We start from the raw sequence: 19,587 nt of genomic DNA, 5'->3' as shown, positions 1-19,587 counted from the left end.
GATTCGAAATCAATACTCTCCCCTGCTGCAAAGGTATCATGCCCAAACAAAAAAAAAAAAAAAAAAAAACCGCTAAAACTTCGCCGGGGTGGTGGGTAAAAGACCAGGGCTTTGCTATGGTCCATAGGCCGGGACGGTCTGGTTGCCTTGGCAATATGCAAGGACAAAGCGGCGTCTGCCTGTGGCAGACAGACCCCCAAACCACCTAACACCACCTAAAAACCACCCAAAACGCCACCCACTCCCTTACGCGCTTGCACGCTTCATAAGCGCAACGAATGAATTTTAATTTGATTAAAGTGAAAAATTGAAAAATTCTCCTTTGCCAAAGCTTTTTTTCGGGACTCTATTAAACGTGAAGGGGAAGAAATGCGGAAGTTCTGCGGAAAAAAGGGAACCCAAATTCGCCACCCTGTGGAAGCACAGATATACGGGGATTAGTTGGCCAATCAGTGGAGGCAGGCAACTGGGATTTTGTGGCCTGCTGCACAACCTCATCATCCAGACGACGTTGCCATGGCTAGAAATGCCAAATGCCGATTGACGACGTCGTTGCTCCGCAGTATCTCAGCCTTTTCCCTTCATAACCGGCGATGGGGGGACTTTCCGAAAGACAGCGGAATGGTAACTTAGGCCGCATTAAACCTTTTTTCCCTAATATTGTTGTTTTTGTTATACCAACCACCCGGGCCAACATACAGCAGACCCTCGAAAACGCTCAAAGACTTTTCCATTTGGCCCCCTAGGAGATGCTTAGCCCGGCTAAGAAGCATTTTTGCCCTGGCCTGGTCGTCTGCTGGAATTACGCCGCTTGGATTTCAAGTGCCGCCACTTGCTGTTGCAGCAAATATAACACAAAAGTTGACACAGCACCCAAAACACTTGAAGAAAACTAATAGTTTCATCTTTAAATATACAGTTGAAAAATGTAAGCATATATTATTATATTATTGGTTAATAGCCAGGCAAGTATGTACAGTTGTTTTCCAACTCATATTAACTAAATGGTCACTGAATTATTTTGAATGTTACAATCTTATTATGGAATTTCTTCAAATCGAACCACTCTAAGATACCCTTCTTGGATGAAGTTCGCTCCTGGGCGAAGACAAGCCCAACTGCTTCATAGTTGCAAATTGCCGGAGGCCGTAGAGACGCCAGTCAAGTAAAACAGAATTTTGCACTGAACCCTAAACGTGTTTGGGTTTGGAGTTCGAGTTCGAGTTTCAGTTGATGTGGATGTGGATGCGGATGCGAAGTTAAAGCTGGAGAAAGTGGGGATCTGAGCACCGCAGAGTCCCACTGATGGCATTCACATGGGGCGCATTGTGAAGTGCAAAAAAGGCGTATTTTACAAGATTTTTATTACATATAAATGCGAGAAGTATTAAAAAAGTAAACTTTTTATAGACTTTTCATTTTCCCTCCGCTCTTCCGTCGCGGGCTGCTGTTGCTCTTGGCCAAAAGGGATGGAGGCTAAGTGCGGAACGAAAAAGAAGTTGTTCGCTTTTTGTCTGGGCGTCATGATGCGTGTTAAGGGAATACACACACACACACACACACACACACAGAAGCACACACACCCACAGCCGCATTCACATACCAAAACACACACAAGGATTTCGCCATGGAAATGCTTTCACTTGGGTACAAGGATAAATGCACTACCGCAGTTAGGAAGATCAATTGAAACTGAGATTTAGTTCCGCGCTAAGCATTAAGATATGTATAAGGAAGTTCATAAATATATTTAATTTCAAGATTCAATAAGCATTTTCGTATCTGAATTTAATATAATATAAACAACCAACATGCATATTAAACAAGACTTTTCCCCTAAGTATGTAACACTTCGTACTGGACACAATTGCTTGCCACAGACTCCAGCATACTTTTGGGCTGGCTCTTCTCTAGATATTCTAGTTCTGGAACTACTTACCTATTAATAGCTAATTTTCCATATTTGTATGGAACAAACTTTCCGAATTGTCGAAACTCCCCAGAGATATGGCACATTATTGCAGGTCAAAACTCTACCACGACAGCCGAATTTCGACCGCAAATCTCCGCCGCTTTTTCTCTTCAAGGGTTTTCCCCATCTTACCCAGTCTAGGTTTAGGGTTTTTCTGCTTTTCCACTTGCTGTTGCCGTTCCTGTTATTGCAAGGACTCGAAGGACGAGGAAATTCGGAGTGGGATTTTCGGGCTGGGCATGTGGATGTCGATGTGGAGTTGCTGGCGTTGTAACTGTTGTTCGAAATGTTTTCCAACGGCTGCGAGTTGTCGAGTTTTGCTACCGCAGACTTTTCATATTTTTCTTAACAATTCGCTCGCCATCTCCGCACTTTTTGCCACCCACGACCAGGACCACACCCCCGACCGCGTGTACTTTTAAATTTTATTTTATTACTATAACAAGACATAAGTAGGCATAATGGGGCCCTATAAAATATTTAAAAGGAAATTGGCATAGAAGTTTCCAGCCGGAGGCGGCAGATTTTCCTTCTTTTTTTTTTTTCTGGTGGTAAGGGTAAGGGCACGGTTACAGTAACGGTTACGGCAACATTTACGGCTACGTTTCCGGGTTTCAAGTACTTTCTTTTTTGCCCCATTCAGTCGGGTACTTCGAGGATCCCGAGAGCTGGCACCTCGAGGACCTGGAGACGCGTGTCGGCCGATTAACGGGCTACTCATTGAGCGCTATTTAAGGTTAATGCACTCCAAACTGAGATTTGTATAAGGTCTCTCCACAAGGAAAGTGGAAAAACTGCACAGAAGCTAAATTATCATGAAGAAAATTATGCAAATGGCAACGACACCTCACAATAAAAAACCTTTGTTATTAGGAGCTAATTTATTAGTGAAAACATTTAAACTAAAATGAAGTACATTAAAGCTTAACAAGCAGCATTTATGAAAAGTTAAAAAATTATACTATATAATTTCTCTTTAAAATATATATGCATACTAATAAATAAAATGTTTAGTGTAAAACATTCATTTCTATTAGAAGATAAAAGGTTGTTCCTGTGTGATAGATTTTAAGTGATTCACCCTAAAAAAATCTGAACTTTTCGACACTCCCACCTTGTTTTGGCCAATTTGCCCCGCCCCTTTTCACGCATTTTATACCCCTAACGCCCCGACGTCAATCATTTTCACAAACGATTTGTCAGGCAATGCCGCGATGCAAATAAGCCGAGACATTTTCCCCCACCGCCCATCAAGTGTTGCCCTCCCACTCAACGTGGTGACTTTTTTTCATCGCCAGGATCATCGCGATTTTTTACAACTTTTCATTTTTGCGCTTGAGCTGGTTTAACTGCCGAAATTGGCGCCCTAAGCTAAACCGGATTAGAAGGATTCCGGCGGCTGCTGGATGCCAAGATGCCAGGATTCAGGATTCAGGATTCAGGAGCATATGTGGCTGCGCTGGCAAAGCACCCAAAATCCGTTGGGCGATGGGGCCACTATTCAAATGAGAAGCTCACATCAAATGGCTTGGAAAATATGTTATCTCGCTTTTTATTGGCAACTCGCAGTCAAGCGTTTTTTCAATACCCTTAGGCGCGAATATATGATGTCCCAGTCCAGATAGGCGCCCACAATATAGCGCGGACTCTCCTCCGAATCATCATAACCAGTACGTCCGTGGAGCAGGCGAATATTGTTGAAGGTCAGGACGTCGCCGGGACGCGTTTTGAAGGCGTGGCTATCGGCGATGGCCAGGCGAACGAAAAGGGCGTAGGACTCATACCACGGAAGGACCTCCTCGAGCGGCACATTGAAGTGACTGTCCCGCTGCGGCACGCTGTGATTTATCCGCGTGTATCGCCCCTCCTCGTCCAAGCTGTGGGCATGGGAAAGGGGAATGTCATTTCGAACTCAATAAAACTACTAGTAAAATGAATGTTGTTATACCAAATGACTGGTGCCCTCCAAATGTTGTGGAACTCTCGTCCATCCTCGCTGCCAATGTCGTTCCAATCGACTACTATGCGACTCAGTCGCTCGAAGTCTTCGGGATGATCGCGACGCAGGAGATCGGCGACATGGAAGCCATCCACGAGCATATTGCTGCCACCAGGTGAATCCGTTTGGACAACGCAGTGCAGGATGTTGACGCTTGGCTTGTACTCGTAGTAGGGCAGATCCGTGTGGAGGGGCAGTGTCAGCGAAAGGTAGGCGAAGTTCTGGGCACCCGGCTTGGCCTGCACCACAAACTCCTCGCCGTAGGTGGTGCGCCGGATGAAGCCCACCCGGTCCGCCAGTCGTCGCACCACGCCCTCGTCCAGTGGAGCTCCTCGGAGCAGAGCCACACCGTAGATGGCCAGCGCCTGGAGCCACTGCATCAGCACCGAATCCTGGGACATCACCTCATCGTAGCTAAAGTGCTGGGCAATATCCTGAAACTCTGCACCCGACCAGTGTCTAGTCGTGGGTCTGTAGAAGTCCCGCAGGTATTCCTGCTGTTTATCAGGCTCGAAACATCGCTCCTTTAGCCACTTCAAAGAGAACCTGCTCTCGTGTGCATCGCTCCACTTGACCAGCACTTCCTTGGATTGCTCATCTGTCTGCAGGCTGACTGGCCGGATGCGGGTATCGAAGTTATCCCAGTCCAGCTTACGCGACTTGGAGCTGCCGTGGAAGCAATCCTCGCACATGCAATTGTCCCGCAGCCAAATACCCGGAAAAGTAAGCGGTTTGGAATTTGCCTCCGGTTGAACCTCGATACTCGATTCATTCACGATCTTGGCACTGATTTGGCGAGAAAACTGAGCGGAGTTAATGGTCTTCAGTTGACTCAGGGAACGACCCAGTAATCTCGGAACCCACATGGCGATCGACTCGGTGTGTGCCGACTGCTCGAGATTTAAATGCCGAATGAGAAACGCCGGAGAAAGCTAAATATTATAATCAGCAGCTAAATCGGGTCTTTGGACTTTGCCTGCCAGCTCACCAGACCCACAAGTGGGCATCCAGATGAAGCAGGGGCGTAGACAATCTGTTTCTCAAATCTCAAATAATTTTTTTAATTTTTTTGTTTTATTTTACCACAAGATATATATCAAACATTATTGTAATATGAAATTGTTATATCATTTGTAAGAACTAATATACAACAAGTATATAGTTTGGATTAGGACCCCCTTTTAACAAATAGTTCTCTGTACGACTCTGGTTCAGAGCAAAGTGTTATCAATAAACTAGTTCCCGTGTGAGAGCGCATCTGCTACAGTTTGTTTGTTAATAATAGCACTTAAAAAGTAGATAGTCCGGAGAAGTGAAAAGAGATAAGAGGCCAACAGATAAAATGGTCTAATATAGTCAAAGAAAGTCCGCCCTAAACCTTGATATTATATCAAATTCACAAAGAGACAATTTGGTGAGAGGAGACATTATTACTTAGTCATATTTATAAAATTAAATCAGATTTCGTTTTTTATTGATTAACCTATATCTTAGTTTAAAATTACTTCAATTGCAGCTCAATTCCCATTCACATGGTTAACTTCGTTTGCACAGATTATGACAGAAAATGCAATCATTTTACAGCAGTCCCTTATTCAATTTCTCTAGTTCAGAAACAATTCAGCTAATTTAAAGTTGCAAGTCAATCTGTATCTGTATCTCAATCTGGATCTGAATAGAAGTCATAAGGATGAATTAGCATCTTGAATGCCACCCAGCATCGATTTGCTTGACGTCATCGGCTAGAAAGTCTGTTTTCCCCCCGGCCGCTGTTTTCCGCTGCTGCGGCAAAGCGGTCAATCAATCAATCAATCAATCAATTGAATCATCTTTGTGCGCCTGCGGGTCTTTTTGGCCCATTCCCATCCCCATTCCCATTCCCGAGCCTGAGCCTCAAACTGAGCTTCCCCGGGCTAAAAGCCTTTAAAGGGCCTTTCTCGATTCTCGTGAAAGCAATAAAAATTGCAGCACCTTCTGCGGGCAAAGCTGACCTGTTGCACAATTGAATGGGAGCAGTTGCAACTCGAAAGAGGCTCCAGTGGGAGGTACACTGTGGAAAATCTGATATATATTACAGCATATATATTATAAAAGCCTTAAACAGATATTAAGATATTGAGTCTAACTTTTGTATGTCATTGTTGTCCTTTGCTAAACCCGATCTGATTACTTTTAAATATGTGCATTAATTTAGAAAATCATTTTTAAATGTGTATTATTTATCCGAATCGATTCTTTTGTCCGCAGTTTCCGTACGTAGGATTTACTCAAACAGTGGTAAATTGCTATAAACGATAAATGAGTTGGTTTTCGAGTGCAGGTGCAGCTGAATCGAATGGCAGCCAGTGGCCACTGGCCCATGGACACTGGCCTGCGGGACAGTGGACTATCCAGTGGACATCCAGGGGTCCGGCGCAAATGCCCAAATGTCTGCCTGCCCTGACCATTTTTAGCGCGGACAATAAATTCTTCATGCGAGGCTGGCTTCGCATTTCCAGCCGGCGGAGGCTTTTGGAAATGTTGCAGAAATTCCCAAGCCGGCGGCCATAAAAATGCGGCTCACATGTGACAACGATTTGTACTTTAGCCCCTTTTATGGCACTCGACTGCTGTTCCTCCTCCGGCGACTGTTGCATTTTAAAAAGCAACTGAGGTCCGCGAATTCGTATTCGTATACGAGTATATGTACCCCCCCAAACACTCAAACACCCGCCCCGCTTGCCTTCTGTTCCTTCTGTTTGGCTTCACAAATCTCAAAATCGCATCAGATTATACGAGTTATGCGATGCAGCATCCAGCAACAGGCTCCCATTTTGGTCATCTGCCGTTTGTCGTCGTTTTTGTAGGTCAACGCCTCCTTTGGACCCAAAAAACCAGCGGCTCAATCTCCCACTCCCATCCCCACTTCCCCGGTATCCTATCCAACCCAAACCAACCCAATCCAAGCCATTGCAATTGGGTCAATTAACACTGACGACCCTTGAGGTTGCTATCGCCGGATGATGCGAGAAACGTCCTTCGGCTTTATGAGAATGAGACCCCTTCGATATGCCGATGATTATCATGTCACATGCCCCCACTTAAGGCGAATCCTGGTTCCTTGTCCGAAATGTTAACAGTTTTCATTTCATGTAATTAAGTGCTGCTGATCCAGTAGTTTTTATCTTTAAGAACAAACCCCCCGCCACCAACCAACCGGATGAATGGAATGGAGAGCAGTGAAAGCTTTTTGGCTTTCCACGCTGCGAAAGGAAAACAATGGGGCAAGATAGTTGAGGCATGGGGCCATGTCGGATGGATTAGAATGGGTTCCGGATGGCTATGTGGATATAGATGTGGATGCGGATGGACTCGGACTAGCCGGGTGACTGGGTGGGTCGCTCTGTTTGCAAACTGTCTGGGCGAGACAACGTTGTACGTGCGGATGATGTCCGCCGGTCCGAGATCCGGCGTTTTGATACCCGTCAGCTCGACAACAGGGTATACTCTGCATAGCTGGATGTGACAGGACGAAGGGCAGGGATGCCAAGTCTAAGCAAAGCAGAGAGTTACGAGTATTCTTGATCCTGTTGATCTTCGCGTTCAAATGCTCTGCACATGTTTTATAATACCTTTCTTATGAATAAATATATTAATTTTAAATATATTAATATTCGAAAGATATTCCCCTGATTAGTAGACAAAACAGCTCTGTTAAAATGTCAAAATCAATTAAGTCCGTAGAGTGAGTACAGAGTATCGCATAGTCTGTCATCGGTCCAAAGAATCTTATTTCTTGTTCCTTCTGCCTTTGCTGATTGCACTTGAGTCGGGTAAGGACCAAGGACTGAGGCCCTGAGCGGACCAAAAAATGTGTTAAGAGTCTAAACACGAACGTGCCGCTCAAAGGCCACTCGTTAACAGGCGCCGGGAATGAGGTTCGACGTTCGAACCGGGGCATCGCCATCGCCAGCTCCATCTATCGGTATGGACAGGAGCTATTGGTAAATATTTTCACTATTTGCGACAGGCCAAGATGCACACACTCCCACATGGAGCGAGAAAAATGGTGGAATAACCCATGGGAAACTGACGCCCAACTGGCTTCATATATCTTCAGCGCTTCCCATTTCATTTTCTTTTTTTCCAGCGGAAACGAGCCTTTTTGCAGGTGGCATCTGCAACATCCTCCAAGATGGCAATGTCTGCAGCCATTTCATTTGGCTGCTTATTTTATTGCCCCTGAGCCCAGTGAGAGCAACGAGCAGAGCAGACGGACAGGCAGACAGTTGGCAAACAAACAAACACCGGGTTAGGCCAGATTCTTCTCTATATATATATATATGTTTATACATATATATCCCATTTTCGGGGTCCAATGGAGACTTCATTACGAATGCGGCAGGAAAAAGGGAAATGCAATTCATTGCCCAAGACATTCGGACTGGCAAGTAGGATATCCATATACAACCAACCGACTTGGCAGTCATCCGAGATCCTCGGAGGTGAACTGCACCAAGTGGTGGCGCATTCCTGAACTTGCGTTGCAGGTGCCGCAGGATTTCTGAAACTCCGGAGAGTACGGCTAAAGTGCAAAATCCATGCCAGAGACTCTGACTCCAAGTTAAACACAATGAACTGAACTCGAGGAGCGGCAAAGGTTTACGGAATTCGCGTTGTCTTAAAATCAATTGAGATGCGGCCAAGTTCGCATAATATCCGTTTTTTATTGTCTATCAATGCATTTTACCTTTACATTGATTTTGATCAGTTAATTAGGCTAGCGAATTTACTTCAAAAGCGGGTTTTCCAAAGCATTTTCCCATTTTCTCCGATGCCCGACCTGAGCGAAAATGAAGTCAGTTCGCAGTTCAGTTTGAGTGCATGCATAAGTGTATTTATGTACGGAGCCTGCATAATTTGCACATTGTCTGCTGCAAGTCCTGACAGCCGTTGTCTCCCGAAGACGAAAAAGACGCTGTCCCTGCGAATACAGTGGAAAATTCGCCCCCCTTTTGGCGCCCTAAAAAGGGACCGCCATGCTTGCCAGTCTGCTGGCTGTTATCTTGTTTTCCTTGGCTGAGCTTTCGGTAAGCCGCGTCTAAATATCCTTTTTCTGCTCTGCAATTTTTACAGCTCATTCCGGGCGGCACTCCTTGAGGAGTTGTTTGCGCATTGTTTACAGCTTTGTCCTGTCTCGAAAAAGGATAAGACGAGCGGTGTGTCGTTGTCGTACGAGTATATGCAGTTGCTGGCGTGGGTTGTCGTTGCCATTGAGTCCTGCGCTTAATGCAGTCTGCAGTTTGGCCGGCAAGTGGCAGGAATACAAATCAAATTAACCTCGATGAGGCATCCGGTGAACCTCCTTTTCCGGTTTTCACTTAATTAGTTGGCAATGAGGCGTGTCTGCCCAAAAGTTTCGAGACAATGCAATTGCACTTTCAGTTCGAACGGGTTCGAAATGGATTCAGCTGGGTGTCAAAGTGCTGATAAGACTGCCCCAGCGGATATTCATTATCCCTGAAACCCACCCATTTTTTTTTTTTGTTTTCCAAGCCGCAATTAAACACAGATGGGATATATGTACGTTACGCTCTCTGCGATTTTTCAATGGAAACTATTTCCAACTACGCTTTGCTTTGGCTCAAAATCAACAAAAAGTACCCCCACTTTTCACTTCTTTTTTTGAATGCTGGCTATAGCCACTACAGCGCTGCATGGGAAGTTGAAACGTGTTGCGGCATATATTAATTTTTATTTCCAACGCGGTCGTCTACAAATTAACGTTGATGCGTCAGCTTTGCTGCACTGAGAAAAGTTTAGGAGTTTCCACCTCTTTCTAGTAAGACCCCTTTAATTTAATTAGATATTGCGCGATGGTCTACAACCCTTCTATTTTTCTCAGTGCTGCTGCTGCTTTGCTTCTTTTCAGCTTTGTTTGTTTAGCCACTGAATGATGGATCATACTCACACACACACACACACACACACACTCGCTCAGGCGAAAGAGTTTCGAAAACAACTTTCCAGGGATTTCGGTTGCACTTTTCAATGAAAAACCTTGCTTCTTTCCCCGATTTTTTGTTTGTACTTCCACCCCGCAGCCTTTGTGTTTGGCATGCCTGCTCATTATTTTCACACGTAGCTTGGCACGCTCTGGAAAAACCCGCACCTCCACCCCCACACATCCCCCCCCCTAGAAAATTCCCCATAACCCTCTCCTTTTAATTTTTACTCACACACACGCAGAGCAACGTTTTGTTTATATTTTAAGGTAATTTTCTGGACAGCCGCCGCATTACTTGCAACTGTTGCGCCTATTCCCCATGAACCCATACCACATACCCTTCCCCGCAACCAGCCCCGCCCACCGAGAAATCCCCCGCCCAAAGTGGCAGCCATAAAAGGTCAATGATACTTACAGTTTGAACAACTCCTGGGGCCCAGGGAACGAAATGTTCAAATTTCTTGTGGAAACTGAGAAAGTAGGAGGTGATTACGGCGATGCCGCAAACGAGGCACAAAAAAATATTAGGGGGACTATCCGATACCCATTAATCGCTCGATTCAATGATTATTGAGTTAACAATTAAAACAGATCAGATACCCGTTAGCCAGATGGTGATAATGAAATTCAGAGATGCACTCAAAAAAATATCAGCATTTTACTCACAACTTTTGTTAAATTCATAGCTTAATTTCCCACCAAGTAGCATTCACAGATTAAAATCTTGAAACTTTGGTAAAAAAAATTAGGTGAATGAAATATTTATTCCCAAAAGATCTAAAAGTGATCGTTGGATTAGGCTATCATCTGCACGAGGCAGAATATTTTTTTATCTTTATTTGATAAGTTTATTTATTTTACATTGTAATAAAGTATACTTCCCTCGCACTGGCAGATGTGAAAGGTGGAGACCTCAAGTAGTCGAGGAGATGGAGATGGAGATGGTGGTGACCGCTGGCAAAGAAGGATGCTGTAAATGTGGTCAAGCTGCATGAAATTGAAATGGTCAAGCCATAAACCTGGCCATTTGTACTCCAGTTCTGTTATGAGTAGAAGCGAAAAAAAAAAAAAAAAAAAACAATAAAATGGACCCAACAGCAGCGAAGTGCAAACCGAATGAACCCAAGGAGCTCCAAAACCGAGACCCAAACGAGGGGCCAAGGAAACGGACAAATGTAATAGAAAATTGCCGCAAAATATGAAATGTGAATTGCGTGAGGTTTGCGCCAGCTAGAAATATACCGGAAATGGTTCTCGTACCCTTTTCTGTCCTTTACGAGGGTCCTTAAGTGGGCAAACTACAAGTGGGCTGACTTACTCACGTCGCCTGTGGGATGCGTGTGATCTTCCCGAGAACCATAAATGCCAACTGAATTGAAGTAACAAAGTGCTTCTCCGCCGCAAATATGAAGATAAGCCAGTCTGAAATATGATACGGAATAACAAATGACTTGGGGCACGTTTACTATCGTTACACTCGAGAGGGAAAATCAATTTTCATTTTTAGGCTTTGTCCTTGTCTATTTGATATTTAGTTTACAAAGCTCTTAACTCTTGATACTAGTGTTTTGATTTAGCTTTCACCCCTTTGAACTACGTCTGAACTATGGCCTAAACAATGGGCCTAAGTCCTTTAGGCGAATCAGAATCACTGATTTGTACAAATGCTTTAATTAAGTATTTCAACCTTAAACGCATCACGAGTGCTTCTCACACCAGTCAGTCGCTCATTAACAATGTATTAAATAATGAAATAAAGCGATTATGATAATAATTTCAGCGCAATTAATGATGGCAGGCAGCGGCAAAAAAGTTTCCCCAATAATTACCAACAATTAAAATTGATTTATGAAAAAAAAGGAAGCGCCGGATTGCGACTGGAATTCAATTAAAAGAAGTGGTAGTAGCCACTGTCTGGTATCCTATCGGAGCTGAACATTCGCACAATCAATTGTCCAAAGGCCAATCGATTAATAAGAAAATTTGCAGGACTAACGGCCCTGAAATATGGGCCAATAAAGGATGAGCCAACCACTTTCGAGGATCGCGCATATATGCATATGTATGTATGTATGTGCCATACTCGCGTATGGCGTTATGTCTGCCATCATGCAATTACGTTGCCCGGTGTCCGCTGATGCCTAACATGAATGCCCATGCCCAAGGATAATTAACGAACTTACACACACACACACACACGGCAGGACGATGGATAAATGCTTTTATTTAACAAATTAATTGGCGCAAAGAACGGTGAAAGCAGACGGTCAGGTACACCACAAAGAAAATTATATAAAATGAAATGCCACACACAAATGGATAATTTGACTTCCCATTTTCCAATTTTGGGTCTAAGTTTCCTTAAACCTTATTCCAGATGTAAAATCCAGTGACAGATCATCATCAAAGCTTTTAAAACGTGTTCGAAAATGATACCCAAATGCCTTCGAATTAACAACATTTTTTCCCAGTGCCCGAGCGACAGAGATGGACATCTTGAAATGTTTCTGCCCCTTCGCCACCCTTTTGCTGGACATACAATTACTTACACATTGTTGAACCTCTTGCAAAACAATTTTTTGCCACTGCTGCCGTGCGATTTCCGGAGCTCCAGAATGTAATTAATAAACGCATTAAAAACGCATGCAAGTGAGCAACCGAACAGGACGTGGCCAGCACATGGACACGGATTGCGGCCCAGTACTGAAACTCTGAACTTCTGAACCCGAATCCAAACCAGATACCTGCCAGCCAGAGGAGAGCCTGAAGTTCAGGCCGAGCTGGAGCCACCCAGGCTGCCCAGGCGATTGGAATGAAAACCAATTAATCAGCTGCCGGCCACCGACCACCATCGACTGACCAACTCTGGTCAATGGCCTATGAAATGGGGCAGCCAGGACTCAGGTTTGGATATCGTACTTGGCCTGGAGGTGAAACCAACCCCCCAGAGCAACCCCCGTGGAGTTGTTTCAATATTTGTTCTATTAAACACCAGCCCCGCACCCTGACACCTCAGAAAACCAAACCAAAAAAAAAAAAAAACATAACAGAATAGAACAATAAAAAAGCGATGATCAGGGGATGAGTGGACGAGCCAGAAGGAGAACATAAGATAATAGACAATTTTCATATTACAGATTTTATGGTGGCGTGAAAATATGAATCGTTATATTTCAGCCAGGGGGCTCACATGCCCAAAAGGCAATTGCCAACTTCAGATGGGGCATAATGAACTCGTAATGAAGTTGGCAAGAAAACAGGATATCCAAATTGTGAATATTATTGCATCCATGTAAGGATAATCCCTCCTGTATAGGTATTTATATATTTTATATATTGTATTATTATAGCAGCTGGAAAAAAATAAATTAAAATGAGTACCTCTGCACTCAATTGGACGACTAATTCCATTTCCCATACCGAACACGAAACTTGATGATACAAATATTCCCAAGTTGACTCGTATTTCTAAGCGTTTAAATAAATCTGCTCGTCTCGCCTACTTCTTGAGCTACAGATGCTTATTTATGGGCCTGGAAAAATATATCGCAGATGAGTGGGAGGATGACAAATCACGGCCAGGAGCAGGATGATACTGGTACCGCGATTCTCTGCAGGCAATGTAATCACATTTATTCGCGACACTCGAGACGCTCTAGGACTCTGATAGCTCCACACCCACTTTTCTCCCCCGCTGCGAGCCACAATTATTGTCTTGTAACGCACACGCCCTCAACAGGAGACAAAGAATACAAAAAAAAAAAAAAATACAAAAAAAAAATAAGCAAATATCTATGTAGAAAAAATAAAAAGAATAGAACGAGCGGCCACATTTGCCCTCCCCCCAACAAACACTTTATACAAATCGCTACCCCAAAGCCACAGAGCCCCTGGTTTCTTCAGGAGTTGGGGTTGGTTTGCTCACCAAGTCAGACAGGCGGCGGCTGAGTGATGGCATTTTCTCCTTATCATTTTTACGTTTTTGTGATAATTCATGTTTATAAATTGTTTATGTATTTCATTTGCCATTACATTGCAGAAATTCTCTACGCAGGCGATAAAAAATTCATGGAGCTGGAGCCAAGACAAACCGAATTGCGAATTGGATTACACGGGCCAGCAAAACAACGGCAAGCCAAACGTGTCACGAGGCACGAAAAAAGGGGAGGCGAACAAATCCAATAAAATCAAAATCATTGTCAAGTCATCTAAGTGAGTCCTAATCCTTGATGGAAGGAGCCGGATCAGCAGGAGCAGCATCGGGCTTTAAGGCCCCAAAATCCATTTAAGAGCCACTCCCAAGGAACTAATCGAAGTTTGAACTTTCGAAACTCAATTTGCTCGATTTCTCGATGATTTACAGAGACACTACTACCGGCACTCTCAACGCTTTCACAACCCATCAACACCATCGGTTTTCAATCAAACTTTGCATATCCCATCAATCAACACCAAATCACACATCAAAGCCGCTTGCGTTCTTAAAAAAAGTGACGTTGCCAAAGAGCAAAGGAGCCGGAGCCTCTCATATCCACCTAATGCTCCATACTCCTGATCCCCATTTGGAAATCCCATTCGAATGCGAGAAGCCCCACTCTACAAACGGGCCCAGTGTCCCATAGAGAATGGCTCCATGGAAGCGCAACAAATTAGGCTAAACACCGACAAGCCGCCCCCTCTCCCCTTTCTACCCTTTCCCCACCACCGCCCACTTCATCCCACTTCCATACGCCCACATTCAACATCCCATTGTGATGCGACTTTGTGTGGATGCTGATTTTGATGCCGACGCAGCGAGATTTCCAGTGGCAGACCGAGCAGCAGCCAACAGCAACAGAAACAGAATCAGAAACAGGAACACAAATGTGAGTCAACGCACACGTACACGGCGTGCACTGCGAGAAATCGAGGGGTAATTCAAGATAAATTGTGTATTTTTAACATATTTAATCTAATTTCGGTCCAATACAACTAATCAATCAATCATATCATATTAATAATTAATATATTGACCTATTAGATGTGAAATATTAATTGATACATTTAGTTCGCAGCAATTGCTTAGCCATTTTTAAGCTAATTAGCTTCAATACTAATTGGTAGCATTTGCGTTTGTGAATGATTGCCTTTTTTTTTGCAGTGCATAACATTGCGAGCGGAAGCTTCAATGATCACGTACATTCAGGCACTCAAAGATGCATCCAATCAATAAACAATCTACGGCCCCTTCGATAGTGATTTTTTCGTAGTGTATGCAAAAGGCAATAGCGCCAAAGAGAACCATAGACATAAATCATACATAAGTCTAAGTAATTGTGTGTTGTGCCATGGAGTGTGCGTGTGTGTGTGCGTGAGTGGCACAATTGAGTGGTGAAGTTTTCACTGGATGGCCTGCCGCTGCTGAATGACCCCCCCCCCCCCCACAGAACCCCTTTCCCCGCCCGACTTGTGCCATATTCCCGGCATTATATAGTACTACTATGTATGGTTATTCCCGTGCTGACGCAGCGGCGTCTGTCGAAGTTCGCAAACACTCTGACTGCGCATATCCGCAGCAAATTAAAATTTCATTAGGAGCAACAAAAGCGGATGCATGATTGGTGGGCTGCTAAACGACCAGATGCTCCACCTTCGCACCGGATCAACTATTTTCGTTGCTCCTCGACGGTCGAGGAGTCGCAGCTGTCATAAAACCCCTAAAGCCAACAGCTTTTAACCCTTTTCATGGCCTACATGCTGCCCACATCCATCTACACGTATTCATTGTGCTGCTAAATTGCAACAATTTTCGAGTCGAGTGGGGCACAAACGACCGGGACTCCGAAAATATCTATATTAGTTGCCAATATGATCGGCACGAAAAGAAGTCCTAATCTCTGATGATTTAACGTTGAGGAACTGGATTATCTTTTTATCCTTACCACACTGCAAAAATAACAGATCATGCAGCTTAGTTGCTCAAAGAGAAGAGAGGGGCAAGGGCTGAAACACACACCCACTTGTGGCGTGAACTCGTGGTACATTAATTAAACAGGCTGTCATGATTAAGTAACAGTTGTGCCCCGTACTTAGCACTGCGCCGGATTAAGTGGAGTGGCGAGAGAGGGGAGAGAGGACGGAGGAGCTAGGAGCGAAAGGCCACAGCAGCTGCAGTAAAAGGAATGCTGCAAAACAACGCACAGTGAATGGTGCCACTTGAAGGATCATACAAATGGGTCCAATTATGATGTGCTTCATGGTATTACGTATAACTAACATATTCCCAATGTTTGTTTAGATCAGTGATGGATTCGTAAAGAAAGCCTTTTTTTTAAAACAAATTGAATACACACCTAACTCCTAAGCAGTTTTTAATAAAAATAATAAATAAAATAATAAGAGGGTGAACTTCATATAAACTAAAAGCAATATGTTCTCCTTCCCTGAAATAAATGCACCACTATTAAAGAGAAACAAAACCAAGCGATCTAATCATATTGTTACAGGTGATGCAGTTTTGTCATCTGAAGCAGCTTCACTTCGACTAATTACTGTCTGTCGCACCATTTGACGCCATCCATCGCAATTAGCCAGCGACACCTGTACGGCAGAGAGGACATGCAGCCACTACAGCACCCACACACTAGCACTCACACTCACACTCACACATCGCATAAAGAGGACACTAACAAAGTCTTTTGTTTTGCTTTGAAGACTTTGCTGGTGCGAGTGTGTTAATATTGTATGTATACGTATACGAACACGAGCGACAGGCAGGCTCGGCTAACAAACACTCACACACACACACACACACACGTGTTGTGCAAACATATCTAATTAGTGTCAACTATTAACATAAAGAGTGCACTTCACATAAGAACTTGAGACGACAACGGCAAAACACCGCAGCAGTGGAAACAAAAACAACAGGATGATGACGACAACGATGAGCTGCTGGCCATAAACTAACTCTCGACTTGAAGTTGACTAAGCTTTCACAGCAGCAACAATGCCAGCTGAAGGATGTGGGCTGGCTGAAGGATGTGTGGTTGTGCTGCGTGGATAGCGTGTCCTTAATGTTAAACACTAAAAATACAACAGCGCTGGTCGTTGTCGTTGGAGAAAGTGAGGCGGCAACATAATATGCGTGCATTATCAGCGCTCTTCAAGTGGCAAATGAAGTTACGGAATGCAGGTCCTTTGAGCCTTAAGTATCATTGCGGCAGTCACGAGATTGGCTCCCGGCTGCAGGCTCCTTTGGCCACATCCTCGGACATATCCGGCAACAGGAAATCGCCCACATGGCCAACACGCACTGGACGCTGGGTGAAAAACACTGGGCCACATGGCCAGAACCAGATGAACAACAATAAAGCTTAAAACACCATTTAAATAGCTTTTCCATTCGACGGACCACGAGCGCTGGTAAAAAAGATATAAACTATTAGCAGCGACAGCATGTCCTTGCAAAAAGTATATTGCATACCCAAAGGCGTTGCGTGACTTTTTAAAATCGATTCCATGTATTTGTTCTTTTAATTCTTTACTTCAAATGTACTTTAATTTGGCTCACTGGCCAATTAAACAGAATGTTTCTTAATTGATTTCTATTAAATGTATCTTAAATTCGCTGGAAATGATGCTTATATTTTATTTTATTTATTGGATTGGCGAGTATGTATAGTTAACTAAAACTTAGCAGGAATTTTTTTCCTAGTGCTCTGGCATTGGCCAAATTTACACCAGCTCTCAAAAAGATCTTTCGGCACAACTTGAACTATGGACTGATTCTCGATGGGGTTAGGGTTTAAGTGGTCGACAGCTGGGGCGACGAAAACTATGCAAAAATTATGTGAGCGAAAAACTCGAAAAGGGGTGAAACTCTTTAATACAGTCATAAATTTGGCGCCTGCCAAAAGTGGCCAACTGAAGGGCTTAAAGGGGTTGGTAGGGGGGTTGAAGCTGAGTTGCCGAAACTTCTGGCTGCAACTATTTAAAAGCCATAAAAGCCGAGAGCTGTTGCCAAACGGATGTGCCAGCCGGATGCAGTTGATAGGCATGAGTTACACACACCAAAGACCAGCGACAGGACACTACAGGATATACCGGCCAGGATCACACCCCAAGCACACACACATGTGTCAGACAAAACAGTGAAAATATAAAGTGTAAGCTATATTCAATTAAAATATAATTATAATTAGAATATAACTGTGTACCTAAATGATACTGTTGAATTCATTCAAGGCAACAGTCGAGTTAAACCATTAGCAAGGCAATATATCTTTGAGTGCCCTGGATTTTCTTTGCGTGTACGTCCAGAGGCCAAGACACTTTCCGACACATTTGGGCAGCACAAAAGGCACGCCGCAAACAATGGCTTGGCAAAGGGGTAATGGGGTAAGCGCTGCAACGGAGTGGGGCAAGGAGTAAATGGGGTCGAGGGCGATCGGCGGGGAGGCGAGGTGAGATCGCAGCGGGCCAGGACCGCCCAAAAAGTGTTTCCAAAGCTACAAGGGATTTGGCTGCGGAGCGCACTAATTGCAACTCTTGTAAATCGACAAGGACAACCCACGCACATACTGCTACTCATACACACGCATACGCACACACACTCGCTCATTGGGGACACGCACACAAAGTCGTAATGACACGACGGCAAGGACAAGCTGCAAACGATGCCGACAAACGAGCAAACGACAACTAAAAACAGGAATTAGTTGAAGATAATTTGCACTGCGACTATTGCATACCCTTGCTATCAAGAAAACAGGTTATTAATCCAAATTGTTTTGAGGTGTATTGTATATATAATATATGTATGTATATTTAAAACAAGTCCAAAGATACTATGTTGTTTAAAGTACGCAGTGAAATTTATAAGACTATATAGTATGATATCTTCAGCCACGTGACAGATCATTTCAAATTAGTTTTGATACCCCGTTGACCATCGCCTTCTAGACACACTTCCCCCAGTTTCTCCGCTTTCTCCATTTTCTCCTCCCCTCCGCCTCACTTTCTTCCGCCCCTTTGCTGGCGAAAGTCACTCTGGCAGGATGCTAGGACAACGAGAGCGAATACATGCATATATCCTGTGTAAAACTTCAAGTAGTGCTTAATAGTTAGTTAAGTCGAGTTGAATGCGTTTTTCGACAAGGGGCGGAGGGTGTGGGCGTGGCATCTGTAGGGCGGTGACATAGATGTAGAAGGCAATGCATTCTCCGCCTGCTTTTGAATATTGAGTGAAATATTGCTAAGCTGCCGGGCCGTAGGGACGTTGTGTCGCATGGGGGGTTGGGCAGTGGGGAAAAGGGGTTTCTCGGAAAGTACTTTGCTGGCGCTGCAAGTGTCGCCTGTAATTTATTTACATTGCAATTAGTTCTCAGCTCCGTAAAAGATTATAAACTTGCGCCATCTCTTTCTGGCAGCCCTGCCAGCTGGCTGTCTCTTTCCGTGTGCAAAATGCAAAATGCAAAATGCACCAGCACGATGGGAAACAATGGGTAAGAAACTGAAACTTATGCGCTTAACAAATTGACAAATGCATAAAGTCTTCAGTCCAAAAGTTTTTCCCATCTTAAGTGCATCTGGAAAATGTGCAAAGGAAATTCGGAAAAGCGAAAGGGACAGGTCAGGAAATTGCCAATT

At 44.0% G+C, this 19,587-nt stretch overlaps 1 protein-coding gene across 2 annotated transcripts; it reads right to left on the bottom strand.

Annotated features, from left to right (window-relative positions):
- Positions 1 to 3,022: 3,022 nt before the first annotated feature.
- On the bottom strand, positions 3,023 to 4,873 carry CG5321 (uncharacterized protein). Of its 2 annotated transcripts, none has more exons than NM_132739.3 (2): positions 3,921 to 4,873; positions 3,023 to 3,849 (listed from the first exon to the last, which is right to left on the bottom strand). In NM_132739.3, exons 1-2 carry the CDS (start codon positions 4,835 to 4,837, stop codon positions 3,525 to 3,527), a joined length of 1,242 nt encoding a protein of 413 aa, NP_572967.2. In that variant the 5' UTR covers positions 4,838 to 4,873; the 3' UTR covers positions 3,023 to 3,524. The 2 variants fall into 2 exon arrangements, with proteins under 2 accessions (NP_572967.2, NP_001285244.1); NM_001298315.1 differs by having other exon boundaries at positions 3,510 to 3,849.
- Between the last annotated feature and the right edge of the window lie 14,714 nt (positions 4,874 to 19,587).

The sequence above is a fragment of the Drosophila melanogaster genome, chromosome X, assembly GCF_000001215.4.
Source record: "Drosophila melanogaster chromosome X".
NCBI classification, from domain to species: Eukaryota; Metazoa; Arthropoda; class Insecta; order Diptera; family Drosophilidae; genus Drosophila; species Drosophila melanogaster.
This window is presented reverse-complemented; position numbering and strand designations above follow the sequence as displayed.